This window comes from Pseudoliparis swirei, chromosome 20 (assembly GCF_029220125.1).
Source record: "Pseudoliparis swirei isolate HS2019 ecotype Mariana Trench chromosome 20, NWPU_hadal_v1, whole genome shotgun sequence".
NCBI lineage: Eukaryota > Metazoa > Chordata > Actinopteri > Perciformes > Liparidae > Pseudoliparis > Pseudoliparis swirei.
Window position 1 is genome coordinate 19,485,757 of NC_079407.1, and position 16,267 is coordinate 19,502,023.

At 41.1% G+C, this 16,267-nt stretch overlaps 1 protein-coding gene and 1 pseudogene across 1 annotated transcript; one reads left to right on the forward strand and one right to left on the reverse strand.

Moving 5' to 3' along the window:
- The first annotated feature begins 8,129 nt into the window (after positions 1-8,129).
- LOC130210820 (vomeronasal type-2 receptor 26-like) lies at positions 8,130-9,135 on the forward strand (annotated as a pseudogene).
- A 1,154-nt stretch (positions 9,136-10,289) lies between these two features.
- On the reverse strand, positions 10,290-15,876 carry LOC130210821 (extracellular calcium-sensing receptor). The gene is made up of 13 exons (XM_056441309.1): positions 15,858-15,876; positions 15,035-15,161; positions 14,656-14,812; positions 14,284-14,439; positions 14,005-14,157; positions 13,718-13,918; positions 12,852-13,331; positions 12,634-12,764; positions 12,100-12,196; positions 11,811-11,934; positions 11,161-11,633; positions 10,989-11,069; positions 10,290-10,767 (listed from the first exon to the last, which is right to left on the reverse strand). The coding sequence occupies exons 1-13, from the start codon at positions 15,874-15,876 to the stop codon at positions 10,411-10,413; spliced, it is 2,556 nt and encodes an 851-aa protein (XP_056297284.1). The 3' UTR covers positions 10,290-10,410.
- Between the last annotated feature and the right edge of the window lie 391 nt (positions 15,877-16,267).

Below are 16,267 nucleotides of genomic sequence, written 5' to 3' on the forward strand. Positions count from 1 at the left end.
AACATAACATTTTGAGAAAACTGACAGCAATTGAAGAAACTTGTAACACCAATACCTAAGCCTCAGAGGACAAAGAGGGAGAACTTGTTTCACATGTATGCTCTTGGCTAAAAATAATCCAATGTGTAGTTGGTAGTGTGACATACATGCTCACTGGAATAATATAAATAGGAGCATTGTCGATAATAAATCTCTAATTCAATTCATGATATTCACGCCAGCCAAGCTCTTACCCTAACTGTTCTCCACACCTGATTCTCATCACATGTAGCTTACCTATACGGGCACTTCATGAATTAATTCTCCAATCTGTTTTCAATGTCAGAACTGCATGTATTCACTCTGTGTTTTCAGTAAGGAAACAATAAAGACAAAAAACTACATTAAGGCTTCAACAGCATCATTTAGTATTCAGTTCATGACATGCACATTCAGTCTTCATCTTCTTTATCTAAACATTGAAATATAATTTATTTAAAATTTAATATTTTATTAATTGTAATGACATTTTGTGAAAGTAATTTTAAATGATTGTTGTCCTATTTATTTCAAAACGTTCACAACCTGAAAATATAACAGAAAGTAAATTGTAAAAGTAAAAAATAATAATAATAATTCAATTCAATTCAGTTTATTTGTATAGTCCATTTTCACAAATTACCAATTTAGTCTCAGAGTGCTTTACAATGTGTACATATAGACATCCCAGTCCCAAAACCTCACATCGGATCAGGAAAAACTCCCAAACAACCCTTCATGGGGACAAAAGGGAAGAAACCTTCAGGAGAGCAACAGTGGAGGATCCCTCTCCAGGATGGACAGGTGCAATAGATGTAATGTGTACAGAAGGAATCATTACACACAAATTAAAACACAGTAACAACACAATCAATGAATATGACAGAGTGTATGAATAGTTGGTATTAGTCATATTCCACGATCCAGACCTCGATGATCCATCAGGCAGATAGGATCTATGACGTCTCATAGGGTCCGATGACTCTGAGACGTGAAGTCAAAAGGACTCTGGGGAGAAAGCAGAGTTAGTAATGTGCAATAGAGAGATGAAAATTCATCCACAAGGAGGGAGAAAAGAGGAGAGAGGTGCTCAGTGTATCCTAAACGTCCCCCAGCAGCCTATACGCCTATAGCAGCATATCAAGGGGCTGGACCAGGTGAACCTGATTCAGCCCTAACTATAAGCTCTGTCAAAGAGGAAAGTCTTAAGTCTACTCTTAAACAAGGTGACTGTGTCTGCCTCCCGGACTTAAGGTGGAAGCTGGTTCCATGAAAGAGGAGCTCTCCCATCCTACTTTTTAAGACTCTAGGAACTACAAGTAGTCCCGCATTTAGTGAGCGGAGCTCTCTAGTGGGGCAATATGGTACTACAAGCTCCTTAAGATATGATGGTGCATCACCAATCAAGGCTTTGTAGGTTAAGAGAAGAATTTTAAAATTGATTCTTGATTTTACAGTGAGCCAGTGCAGAGCAGCTAATGCAGGAGTGATGTGATCTCTTTTCTTAGTTTTAATGAGTACACGAGCTTCAGCATTCTGGATCAACTGGAGGGACCTAAGAGACTTATTAGAGCAGCCTGATAATAAGGAGTTGCAGTAATCCATTCTAGAAGTAACGAACGCGTGAACCAATTTTTCTACATCTTTTTGAGACAAGATGTGCCTGATTTTTGAAATATTCCGTAGATGAAAGAATGCAATCCTTGAGATTTGCTTTACGTGGGAGTTAAAGGATAAGTCCCGATCAAAGATAACGCCGAGATTCTTTACAGTGGTGTTGGATGCCAGGGCAATGCCGTCTACAGAAACCACATCACCAGATAATTAATCTCTAAGGTGCTCAGAGCCGAGTAAAATTACTTTGGTTTTGTCTGAGTTTAACATCAAGAAGTTGCAGGTCATCCATGTTTTTATGTCTTTAAGACATGCTTGCATTTTACTGAGCTGGTTGGACTCCTCTGGTTTGATCGATAGATATAATTGAGTATCATCTGCATAACAATGAAAGTTTATGGAGTGTTTCCTGATAAAATTGCCCAAAGGAAGCATGTATAAGGTAAATAAAATTGGTCCAAGCACAGAACCTTGTGGAACTCCGTGACTTACGTTGGTGGTTATCGAGGCGTCATCGTTTACAAATACACACTGAGATCGATCTGATAAATAGGATTTAAACCAACTTAGTGCGGGGCCTGAAATGCCAATCGACTGATCCAGTCTCTGTAATAGGATGCCATGGTCAATAGTGTTGAACGCAGCACTAAGGTCTAACAAGACCAGTACAGAGATGAGTCCTTTATCTGCTGCCATTAAGAGGTCATTTGTAATTTTCACCAGTGCTGTCTCGGTGCCGTGGTGTTTTCTAAATCCTGACTGAAACTCCTCAAATAAACTATTATGATGAAGAAAGTCACAGAACTGATTAGCGACTACTTTCTCAAGGATCTTGGAGAGGAAGGGGAGGTTAGAGATCGGTCTGTTGTTAGCCAACACCTCTGGATCCAGAGTGGGCTTCTTCAGGAGAGGTTTAATTACAGCTACTTTGAAGGAATGTGGTACGTGGCCTGTTAGCGAAGACACATTGATAATATCTAATAGAGAGCTGCCAATTAAAGGCAAAACGTCTTTAAGCAGCCTCGTCGGGATGGGGTCCAAGAGACAGGTAGACGTGTTCGAAGTAGAAACCGTTGAAGATAATTGGTCACGGTTGATGGGAGAAAAGCCCTCCAAATATACACCAGGGCATACAGCGGTTTCCAAGACCACTCTACTTGAGGACAGATTGGCACTGGTTAAGGGCAAGAGATTATTAATCTTGCCTCTAATAGTTCAAATCTTTTCATGAAAGAAGTTCATAAAGTCATTACTACTGAGGTCTTTTGGAATACTCGGCTCCACAGAGCTGTGACTCTGTCAGCCTGGCTACAGTGCTAAAGAGAAACCTGGGGTTGTTCTTATTTTTCTCTATAACTGATAAGTAATAGGCTGCTCTGGCATTATGGAGGGCCTTCTTATATGTTTTAAGACTATCTCGCCAAACTAAGCGGGATTCTTCCAGATTAGTCTAACGCCATATACACTCAAGCTTTCGTGATGTTTGCTTTAGTTTGCGGGTCTGAGGGTTATAGTAGGGAGCAAACCTCCTCTGCCTCACTGTCTTCTTCTTCAGGGGGGCTATCAAGTCCAGTGTCATTCTCAGAGAGCCTGTGGCACTATCAACAAGATGATCAATCTGGGACGGACTAAAGTTAGACCAGGAGTCCTCTGTTATATTGAGACGTGGTATTGAATCAAATGCAGAAGGAATCGCTTCTTTAAATTTAGCTACAGCACTGTCAGTTAGACATCTGGTGGAGAAACCTTTAACTAACGGTGTACACTCCGGTAGTATGAATTCAAAAGTTAGAAGGTTGTGGTCTGACAGAAGAGGGTTCTGTGGGAAGACCTTCAAATGCTGAATGTCAACGCCATATGTAAGAACAAGATCAAGCGTGTGGCCAAAACTGTGAGTGGGTTTCTGTACTCTCTGGCAGAAGCCAATCGAGTCCAACAATGAGATGAATGCAGCACTAAGGCAATCATTATCAACATCCACATGAATATTAAAATCTCCTACAATAATAACATTTTCAGTTTTAAGAACGAAACTTGATATACATTCTGAAAGTTCAGATATAAACTCTAAATATGGACCTGGTGGCCGGTACAGAATCACAAATAGAATTGTCTGTCGTGTTTTCCAGGTTGGATGTGAAAGACTAAGAACAAGGCTTTCAAATGAGGTGTAGTGTAATTTAGGTTTAGGATTTATTAATAGGCTCGAGTCAAAGATGGCTGGTACTCCACCTCCTCGGCCGGTGCCTCGAGGAATGTGAGTATTAATATGACTTGGAGGAGTCGATTCATTTAGGCAGACATATTCTTCATGGCTCAGCCAGGTTTCAGTTAGACAACATAAATCAATGTGATTATCTGATATTAAATCATTTACTAACACAGCTTTAAATGACAGAGATCTAATATTTAGGAGACCACATTTAATAGTCCTGTTTTGTTGCACTGCTGAAATAATGGTGTTAACTTGTATAAGGTTATTTTGTACGACTCCTCTTCTGCTTACTTTTGATTTATTTAATTGAAGTGGCCGTGGGACAGACACAGTCTCTACTCTAGAGTTGTGGGTGGTGTTAGGTTGTAATAGTTTATTTTGATAACATGTGCACAGGTCTTATGCTTTAACTACATATAGAAAGATATTATAATAGGAAATATTAGGGAGAATATTGATATTATTATTAATGTATTATGAAGCATAGGGGTAATGTTTACTCTATGCAAATGTAAATGGCAAGAATTAATGTATGTTGCATGAGAGTGACTGTATGTTAGTATTATAGATTGACGAAGCCGGTTGAATTCTGTGAAAGTGACTTTAATGCGGACAATAATAGACGGGACTTTTATTGTGAAAATACTTGTTTAGCAACTTGACCGGAAATGACGTTTTGACCGGGGTTTAGTGACATTCGACCCCTCCATTGTTCTAGCGGAACTTTGAACCAATCTAGGTGTTAAAGGCTGGACTTACCTTTGAGAGTGAGGATTGGCTGATTTTGAGTCTAAGACTCTGTGGATTAGAGATAGCGGGTCTCTTCAACAGGTATCCCCGACGCCGGAAGGCTGAGGGGGCGGAGGAGCCGATGAAGAGCACGTTGAATGTTTTTTTTTTACACTTCCTGCCATTAAATGTTGATAACTTAATTCGATATGATATGATATGGGTTTTATTGTCATTGCATAGAGTACAGGTACAGAAGCAACGAAATTGAAAAGAAAGGGGATGGAAGATTACAGCATAACATGAGGGAAGAGAGGCGAGAAAAAAAAAAAAAAACCCCGACTATGCCCCTAGGGGTACAGTGTGGGAGCAGGAAAAAAACACCTTAGCACATAAGCACATACATCTTAAACATAAATTGCAACGAGTAGGAAGGGGGGAGGGGAGGTAAGCCAAAGACTGGGTGATCTAAGCCCAGCCATTGGGGGCAGGAGGTGACCAGCACCGACAAGCAGCCAGCCCGGTCCTTCAGCCATTACAGCGCCGATCACAGGCCCCGTCCTGTCACACTGGGGGGACGAAGCAGACGAAGGCGTGGGATGGGGGAGGGGGGTAGTGAATGCATTTCAGTGTATGTTAAGTTCGTGTGAGCGTGGCCTGTTATGTCGTCCTCCCCCAGGCCACAACAGACAAAGTTCTCAGTCCGCAAGATGGTCGTTGCCATGGAGATAGCCTTGAAGGGTCCTGGGGAGAAAACAACCACAGGTGTCTGTGGATAGAGGCAAGGGAATGAGAGAGATTCTCGTTTCAGTGATCTTCGGGGGAGTTGTTGTTCCAGTAACGGCCTTGGCCAAGGCCCGTCCTGGTAAGGGAGCCGAAAGCAGATAAGATTGGGATTGTTTGGTCTTCCAGTAGCTGCATTTCAATTTTGCGCAACCACTATTCCTCCATCTTCCTCCCGTTTGCCAATAGGATTTCAAATCGATCCACTTTCATTTGCAGAGCCGTCAGCTTCTCCACGATGTTATCATTCTGGCGGTTTAATGCCACAGTCTGAGTGCCAACAACTCTACCCAACGCAATCATGTCGGGCAGCCTTAGGGGCTTTAACAGCTGTCACCGTTTCCTTAATTTTCCGATAAGCCAGGGCAGCGCCAAATCCAAACAGCAGAAATCCTGTAATCATAGTTCCGAATAGGTAGATGTCTTCTACGTCCTCCACGGAGAGTGGTGCTAGGCACAAGACCCGCCACTTCGCCCACGCGTCCATCGTGTATCCAGCAACATTCGTCCCAGCAGGACAGGCAGGTTCCCCCGAACCCGAGCTTCTCGTCGAGAAGATGGTGTCAATTGCGTTTAAGGACCAGTTGATTACGTCCATGGTTTTTAGTTCGAAGAGCGATGCGTAGAGAGTCTCTCCAGTATAGAGACAGACAAGACATGACGAGAGAAGCCAAGCAGGGAAGGGAAGGTCATGGGAAGGGGGGGGGAGAGAAAAAATGCGACCGCCTTCGGAGAGAGCCAGAGAGGAAGCCTGTTTTCCATCATTTGCGAAGTGCCCAGTTTCAGAACTTCCTTATAGTACCTAGAAAGGATGGAACAATTCTTGGAAGCTTTTGACGTAGCCGAAGAAAAGCAAGTAGATGCGCTGCAGTGCTAAGTGTAATGGGTGCGACTCCTTATTGGCTTTTGAGAAAGCTGCTGCAGCCCAGGAAGCCAAAAGATAAGACATTTGATGAAATTGTGGCCGTTTGAAGGGACATGATGAGCCCAAGCCCTTGTTAGTAGATAAAAGGTTTGGCTTTAACCAGCAAAACCAAAAGTTAACCAGCCGGTGGCTCAGTATGTCGCCGAGTTGAAACAATGCGTGGGTTTGGCGCAAACTTGGACACATCACTACGAGATCGGTTTGCCAGTGGAACAAAAAATAAGAGCTGCGAGAGGAGACTACTTTTGGAAAATAATCCTACTTTTGGAAAGGCTTTTGAAATTGCTCTCAACCTGGATACTACCTTTCCGTCAGTTGAGAGGGATGAACAGTGAAATTGTCGGGGCAGCAAGCGTTCAGCAGGTGAGGCCACAGCGGACAAGGAACTGTTACAGGTGCAATGGAAAAAACCATGACCAAAATGAGTGCCATTTTAAAGAGACTAAATGCCATAACTGTGGAAAGACGGGACATATTAAAAAGGCATGTCGGTCTAAAGCACTAACAGAGAGTGAGAGGCGTTTACAGGGCAAATGAAAGAATCACACACAATATGTGGAAGCTGAAGAAGATACAGAATTGGGTGTGTTCAGAATGAGTGAAGATGCTGACTTGTATATTCACTGTAGCTGAGGTAAAGTTAGAGATGAAAATACTGTAGATACAGGGGCTGCAAGAAGTATAATTTCACAGGGTACATAGAGGGACACATTCTGACACTTATCACTGCAGAGAAGTAAAGTAAAGCAAACCCTCCTGTTATGTTGGGGGGCAAATTGACCCATTTTAAAGTTTGAAAATCTATGGAAAATATTTGTAAGTACTTTTCTGAATACAACTTCTTCTGCAGGTTTACATTACAGAAATGATGTTCGGGTAAATTTGACCCGGGCAGTGAAAGTGGAGGCTTCAAGTTAGCAGAAGTGTCACGTTTAGACTATTTCTTTCTTTTTAAATGTGGGACTGTCTTTCTTACTCCCCCCACCAAGTTTCAACAGACACACGCACACACACACACAATCCCCCCCCCCCCCCCCACACACACCCAAGCACGCACGCATGCACACCAACACACACACCAGCACACACACACACACACATACACTCCTGTTCAAAGCCCAATATATAACGTTGTACACATTTCAAACTTCAAACAAAAGAACCAGGTGTTTGTTATGGGAACCATCTCTATCCTCCTATGTGCCCATCACCGTACAGACTAAACAATGTTTCTCATCTTCTCACGTTCCCCCTAAATAAAGCCTTTATTGGACATGGGACACTAATGTAAGGGTTTCTTTCATGTCTCTCCTAATAAACATGTACTATAGTACTTCTAATAGACTGTCTGTCTGTCTCTCTGACTGAGAGAGACACACCCTGTTTCATCCCAATCTCAGAAGCACACACACTCTCTTTCTAATGACCCCACCTGTGCGAGAAATACAGATACTATTCTGTCAGGAACCTTTATTTTTCCCGTGGGAAAATTCCACCCACACTTATCAGGGGAGGGGCCAAACGTACAAAATAGTTTCTCAGAAGTACGACCAACATTAGACTCTGCAGATACATATGACTGCACCAAGAGGATGACTGTGTGCTGGCCTTTGGTCATCTTTTATAATGTAATTTATCCATCTTAACACTTTAAAGAAACATAACTAAAGTTTACTTTAAATACAAATCCTTTATGACTCATTTGGCTTGATTTTGAGTAAGCGGGTCTATATGACCCTGAATAGCAAAGGTGTCTCATCTCTATTCATCTACATCAGCCCATGACAAAAAAAACGTACAAAATGCAAATAACATTTAGGAGAAAATACATGTTATGGTAGACAAATGCAATTTCTAAACTCTGAACTCAGCTTCTTCATTATGTTTGCTCTGACCCTGTTTCTTGTGTTCCCTGTTGTTCATTGGAGAACCAACACTTTGGTCCTGCATAATGCACCACACTGCCTTTAGCATCACATTTTCACTTTGCATCTCCTGTATCCTGGGCAAGACCCTTGTGGTGTTGGCTGCTTTCACTGCCACCAGGCCAGGGGACAACATCATGAAGTGGCTGGGGCCCAAACAGCAGAGAGTCATTATCTTCATTAGCACTCTAATTCAGGTGGTTAACTATACTGCCTGGCTCATTGAGGCTCCCCCTTCCCCATCCCCAAATACTCAATATGAACGCTCATAGATCATACTGGAGTGCAGTGTGGGTTCCAGCATTGCATGTTGGTGTGTTCTGGGATATATTGGCCTACAAGTCTGTCTGTGCTTTGTTTTGGCTTTTCCTCGTCCGTATGTTTGGCAGGCAACTTCAACGAGGCCAAGTCCATCACCTTCAGCATGCTGATCTTTTGTGCTATGGCTATAATTTATCCCAGCTTAACTCAGATCTCCTGGAAAAAAATGCAGAGGAGTTGGTGTGACAGTTTGCTCCAAAATGTTATATATTTTACTGAAGCCAGAAAAGAATACAAAACAGCACCTAATTGGAAAATACAATATGAAACACCATACTTCAATCAATATTCAATGTTATTTATTGATATTTTGGGCAAATTATAATTCATGTTTGTATTAAACAAGCATATTTATACAAAATAGATATCGCAGCATTGCAACTATTGTACAAAAACATATAATTCCAAAAGATATCACTTTATTGTATAAAGATAATTAGTGAAATGTTGCTTAGTTTTGTGTGCAAATAATACATCAAATGTGCTACCTTGCTGTACCTGTAAATTTAATTTTGGGATTCCAACCAAGGTTATATTTAGAATTGTACGGTCCAAAATACTCTGTGCAAACATCAAATGTGTGTAACGATTTTTAGTTGATTTAAATGTTTGGAGAGAAACATGGATTTCCATATAGGAATGTGGTTTATTTATCATTCTCTGGGTATGAACTGCATACAGAGGGAGGAGCATGCAGCCTTACAGCCACCACATTCAAGTATTTAAGGATTTACATATTGTCTAACCCAAAAATATTTGTTCTTCATTTGGGTGACATTAAAGTAACTGTAACCATAACTTGGCAAGATGGAAATGAAAAATCTCCCTCATAAGACATTTCATTACCATATTAATGTGTATGCCACCGAAATTAAACTGTCCTTCAAATGACCCTTTCATTTAAAGTTACCCTTTAAGGATGCACTGAGTACCTATCTCCTCTTTTTTCTCTCCTTAAGGATGAATTTTCATCTCTCAATCACACGTTACTAACTCTGCTTTCTCCCCGGAGTCCTTTTGACTTCACGTCTCATGGGGTCATCGGACCCTATGAGACGGCATAGATCCTATCTGCCTGATGGATCATCGAGGTCTGGGTCGTGGAATTCCTGCTCCTGACTGCGCCACTGTCCTGTTGAGACTCCGCCCACTGTTGAGACTCCGCCCACTCCTCCTCCCCACCACCATCTGCCTGATGGATCGTGGAGGTCTCCATCGTGGAATATGCCTACTATGAACTATTCATACACTCTGTCATATTCATTGAATGTATTTTAACTCTAACTCTGTCCTTCTGTACACATTACATCTATTGCATCTGTCCATCCTGGAGAGGGATCCTCCTCTGTTGCTCTCCTGCAGGTTTCTTCCCTTTTTTCCCCCCTGTAGGGTTATTTGGGAGTTTTTCCTGGTCCGATGTGAGGTTTTGGGGCAGGGATGTCTATGTGTGCAGATTGTAAAGCACTCCGAGACAAATTTGTAATTTGTGAAATTGGGCTATACAAATAAACTGAATTGAATTGAATTGAATTAATCCTCCAATGCAGTGGTTCACTGAATTAGATAGACTTGGCTTTCCTTTCTATTTGAAAGAAAAGCACTAGGTGAAATATGGGACATAGCTTTTATCTGTCAAGTAAAAGGGTTATTGTGAAAGACACTCAGCAAGAGGAAAAGTGTACACCCAGAGAGTAATTATTTACAGTTATGAGGCAATGGTTACTCATCTTGTGGAATGTTTTAAAAATACAAACCTAGACATATTTAATGTGTCATTTAATTAGTTTCATATTCAAAGGTAGATTCATAATAACATTCTATTTTTTAAACGTGTGCTTTAAACGTGGCCTCTTAAAATGATCGACCATAACACGGTCAGTTCATGTGAGATATTTTCTCATCATTCCTTTCTTAATGTTTCTTTGAGGCCTCAGTAATATTATATAACATTTTGGCACAAATATACATAGTAACAGTCCAAAACTGGAGGCTAATATAGCAAATACTTCGACAGCCACAGTGAACTTTCCAGGGGAGCTGACATAAGCTGGGATGAAAGAGATCCACACAGCCCAGAAGATCAGCATGCTGAAGGTGATGAGCTTTGCCTCATTGAAGGTATCTGGTAGCTTGCGTCCAAGGAACGCCAGGATGAGGCAGACGAAGGCCAGTAGACCAATGTAGCCCAGGACCAGATAAAATCCAGGAGGCCATGGTTCCTTACACTCCACAATAATCTAGGTACATCCAACAATACATAAATACAGATCAATCAACATTAATCGTACACATTTCATTTAGGTGTATATAACACATTTGAAATGATTGTTTGGTTTCCCTTCAATCTGCATGACAAAAAGTATAGCCCCTATGTGAAGATAGGATTTCAACATGTCTCACTCTGGCGACTCCTGATGGCAGTATCAAAATAGATACTGTGAGATAATGTCATTCTTACTTTTCCAGTTGAGGCTTGGTAGTTTGGGTTCTTGAATGGGTAAGGAGGTGCACCCAAAATACAACCGGCACAGAGAATAATCTGGGGGCAAAATCAAAAGATAAGCTGTTTTTTTAAAATACAAACAAAAATGTAAATGGTCAAATTATTGGTGGTTCTAAAGCCCACCCACCTGAGGAGCTGTAGTACAGAGGATCATAGTCCGCTGTTGAGAAAGACCAAACTGCTTCAGGGCCCTCGAACCAGGAGCATTAGCATGAAAGGCGAAGAGAACAACTATGGTCTTCACGAGGAGGCAGGAAAGACAGAGGACAAAGCTAACCCCGAATGCTGCCTGGCGCAGCCTACATGTCCACACAGATGGCTGGCCAATGAACACCAGGGAACACAAGAAGCACAGCTTGAGGGACAGGAGAAGCAGGAAACTTATTTCTGAGTTGTTGGCCTTGACGATCGGTGTGGAACGGAAACGTTGAAAGACAGCAGTGACGATGGTTGTCAGGACAACGCCAAGCAGTGTGAGTGTCACCAGGATGACGCCCATGATGTCGTGGAAAGACAGAAATTCTTCGACCCCAGCGACACATTTCACCTGGTCTCTGTCTGACCAGTAGTATTCAGCACATTTTGTGCACTCAGTGGAACCTTTCAAAGACACAAACACTGTGTAAACACACACAATCTCAAACTCTAAATAATAGTTTGCATTCATATAGCATGCCTTGATGACTCTAGCTGGGCACTTTTTTTGTGGGTTCAATGGCCTTTTGCTTCAGACAGAAGTTAGAAATGTTATAAATAAAAAAAACATGAATGAGCCACCTGTCTGGTTGCTGATCTCTCCGTCTGCACAGGGCAAACAATCAAAGCAGCAGTGGGGCTCTCCTGGACGTCTGGCCTGTCTGCTGCCAGGGGAGCATGGTGAACTACAAAGAGATGCAGGCACCTGAAGAAATATAGGTGTTAAATTACAAACCAAGATTTGCTTTGCAGGAAATTAGATGCTGGTTGGAAGAACAAAAAGAAAAAAGCAATTTTAATCACCAGACAATATATTATATGCCTTGTCCTGTAAAGAAACCAACATGTTTTTAAAGGACATGTGACCCACCTGTGACTGTCCACTTGTCCACACAATTGTGCTTTGCTTTATCTGCAACTGTTCTTTCAATGGAGCGGAACCGTCATAGCTTCCCACTTTTATAAATCTAAAGACAGCAAGACATTATATTAAAATTAAGCCAAAATAACTATTCGACAATTTTGTATCGCAACTCAACAAGGTACAATTCATTCTCTTACAACCTCATGCATGATATCCTACAAAATGTTAACCATCATTTTTCGGGAGGCAAGTTACATAACAAAGACCTTAACATTGACTTCTCGTTTCAGAAACAACCTGCCATCCACCTCCCCTCATGCCCTCTTGGAGTGTAAATTAGCAGTCTTTATACATTCTCATTCAAAATTATGTGAATACCAAACGAAAAAAACGTATGCGGGATATCTTTGATATTATTTTTCGTAGTTTTGCTATTAGTGCTGGATGAGATCAGTTTGATAATAACTCAAATAAAAAGCTTCTCAATCATAATTATTGAAACACATTTGTAATCCTGTGTATTGATGGGTAATATTATACCTAATTTCACCCTCACTATCCTTCTGCCAGTTAATGATGTCATAGAGAGGGACCGGCTCTCCATTGGAGTCAAAAGAAATCTTCTCCTCAAACTGGTTAGTGAAATTCACTTTCTTCAGATGTTGCAGCAACTATATGAAAGCAAACACAATAAAGAACAGAGAAGGGAACAACTCAAGAAGTTTAAATAAATATTATGTTCTAGTAGTTTAACTTGCCTGTACGGAAGTGAATGATTTATGATCAGCACACTTTCCATCATGTTCTCCATAATCACAGTTCAATAAAGTGTGAAGAGCATGGGCGATAGCGTATACAGCTTTATAAACATTATAGGATATTCTGACTTGAGATACATCAGCAAAGCTGTTGTCAATGTCCCTCACATCCTCTGAACCAGTGCATACAGGCTTTTCAGCAGCACCTTTATAGTTTGCATCAGCTGATTGGTTTCCTCTAAACTCCAGCCTGCAGCTAAACAGCTCTTCCCAGAACATGTTAACAAAATCCATCCCAGGTTGTGGAGAAGGGCGGATGTTCAACAAGAACTCTTTCAAGCCTGGGATCCTGACTCCAGGGAAAGAGAAGCCCAGCGTGCCCTCTAAGAGAGAGTGGAAGCGGGGTGAGGTCAGCATGCTAGCGGTTACCCACGCTTCACTGGCTACCCACTGGATTCCTGTCACATTTCTCTGAGCCAGCTGAAAAATAAGGCATACATCAAACAATATATTAAGAAACCAAACAGAAGAACTTGAGCATAAACAATATCTTGGATGATTCTGATTCTCAAATGATTCTTTCAAATGCTGCATGATATAGTTCATAACGTTATGCGCTCATGCATTTACATTAACTAAGATAAAGAGCGACTTCCTTTGTATTTAGTGACAGAAAATTATTTCCCACAAATGATTCTTGCCCATTCAACAAAATGAAGTATTTAGGTTTCTAATAAAAAAGTGGTATCAGACGGTGCTTAGTGTTGGCCACAAATCATTTTTAATACAAAACATGAAATTGGCGACACAAAACAAATTGGTTTTGAGTAACAAAGGGTTGAGAACATTCAATACAGTGTGCTTACCTCTAAGATCAAGTCCAGCAGCTGCCCTTCTGTGGCAAACACCAGCACTACCACTGCAGTTGAACTCTGTAGCCTGTCTGCCATTTCTTGTATCTCTGTCACTGTGGGTGATTTTGGGATAGTCAAATGAAATGCCAGACACCCTCCTTGTTGTCTAAACTGGCTGGAAAATTCTTGGATACCATAGTGACTGTAGTCATCCTGAAATATAAAGAGAGCCTTTGTAAATCATGTTAGTATGTTTATCTAATGTTGGGGTAAAAATAAAATAGAAATGCTTATCTCACCGTCGTCCCTATTGTGCCCACCCAGAACCAGCCTAAGAAGGTGACCATCTGAACAAGACCTCTAACTTGAAAGAGATCACTCGGCACAGTCCGCAAGAATGATGGGTACATATACTTGTCAGTGAGACAGGTACAAGTGGCAAAATAACTCACCTATAAAAAACAACATTTATCAAATATTGGTTTGGGATTGATCACCAAAAAATCTGATAGAAATAAGGATGACGCATGTGAAAATGTAGTGCTGCGCATGTTTTTGCCATTTCATTCCATTCTTACCAGTGGGAGGTTAAAAGGACCAAGGGTGTGAGCTACAGCTCTTGTAGGGGAAGAGGAAGCAAGGCCGATCACAGCCGGCACAGGAGAGTCAGCCAGACATGAGGGCAAAATTTGAGACTGTGTACTCCTATCTATTGTCTCCCCTGTTTCATTTTCCTTTTGGTCATTTCCATTATTTTCAAGACTGTGAGGCGTTGCTTCAAGAATTGCAGAACCTCTCTTTTTTACTGTGCTCAGCATCCTTTCCTTTCTTTTCTTTTCTTCTCCTTTTACCCCCTCCGGTCTTGTACTCCAGTCCTTTGACATATCTAATCTTTTTTCAATTTCTTCCATTTGATTCACCACATTCATCACAGCTTTAGATGGAGTGACTAAAGACAAAAGAGCTTTCAGGCTTGTGTGGACATGGTCACAGCCGTCCATAATCCTATAGCCTAGTTTTACTCCAGGTAACAGGCTCAAATTACGGTTTATTTCCTCCACTGCAAACACCATGGTCATTATCCAGCGGAAGGCTCTGTAGTCAAAGCTGCAGAGAATTAAACAAAATTGAATGCAATCTATGTAATTCATCCTGAGACGGGAAACACAATATCACAACAAAACATAAATCAGCATATGAACAGTGCAGGAGCAATAGATTTAATAATCGCAGCAAAAGGAAATTATTTCAGTCACTTTTTTGTGTAAAAATGAAAACAATTAAGAGAAATGAAGAAGACAAATATATGAAAAGTATCATCACACTTACCCTCTGCAAAGTGTTAGCTGAGGTTTGCTTTGGTAACTATGGTCTTGCTTAGGAGTCACATAATGCAGAGGGAAAAGCCCTCCAATTACAACATCCCCTCCCGACTGCTGGGCCAGAGGCTCATCGGCTGCGAGTTTCACACAGTGAGGCAAGCTAGAACCAACCTCAATCACTCCCTCTTCATTCCCCACTACACTTCTCTCTAAACTTGGTTCTTCCCTTTCCCTCCCATCAGACAACACTGGAAGAAGGCTAAATAAGGCCCAAAGAATTAGCCACGGAGAAGCCATTACAATTGTATAATGTCGATAAAGACCCAATGAAGACTGTGTGTGTCGGAGAAGACAGTTTCCCAACATATTCTCTGAAAGGCTGATGAAGTAGGCTATAAAAACTGTGACGCATGCTTCATTTCATGTGTCATATGAGTCATCGCCAGATGAACCAATCATAATCAAATTCAATGGCACAAAAAGAGGACAATACATGGAAGAATGAATCTGAAAGATGTCGTAATAAAACAAAAAAAGTATTATAATACATTTTTAGCTATGACCAGCAACACAAGCTCAGTCTCTTGGTCAGTTGGTCGGTCGGTCGTTCCACAAATGTGCCAACCCTTCGGCAGCCAACATTGTTGGCGGGAATTTGGTGTAGAGGTCAAGTGGGACGTTCTGAGGGTGTGTGTTTGTGTACATACCAATTGGCAAAAAGTGTGTGTGGCTGCGAGAGTGGCTTCTTATAAGAGGAACATAACTTCTTCAGGCATTCATGTACCAAGGCCAAAATTCTAAATAATTGATCATCAAAACTGAGAGTTTACCACATTGTTCCTCTTTCATTGGTGTGGGCTATCCCATACCCTAATTTATTACTCATTAATTATTTCTACTAGACACTTGTGGCATATGTGTGAATGCATCCACGTGTGGAAGAAGCTACTGTGATTTTGCGGTTGTTTTGAATTTGTCCACATTTTTGATAACCACATAAAGTAATTCATTGAGCTGGTGTTTTTTTGGGATGTGGAATGTTCATTTTTTGCAATTCGGCCTTTGAAAACTAAGACCCAGAGCAAAGATTAAATGGCATGAGAAAATAAAAAAAATTAGATTTTTGAAATAAATCCTTCCGTCAGTATAATTATTTAAAAAGAATAGTTGCCACTCACCCCTTAATTAGAAACCACAGGAGATGGCTTGATATCCAGCTACCACCAATTGGACTTCATAT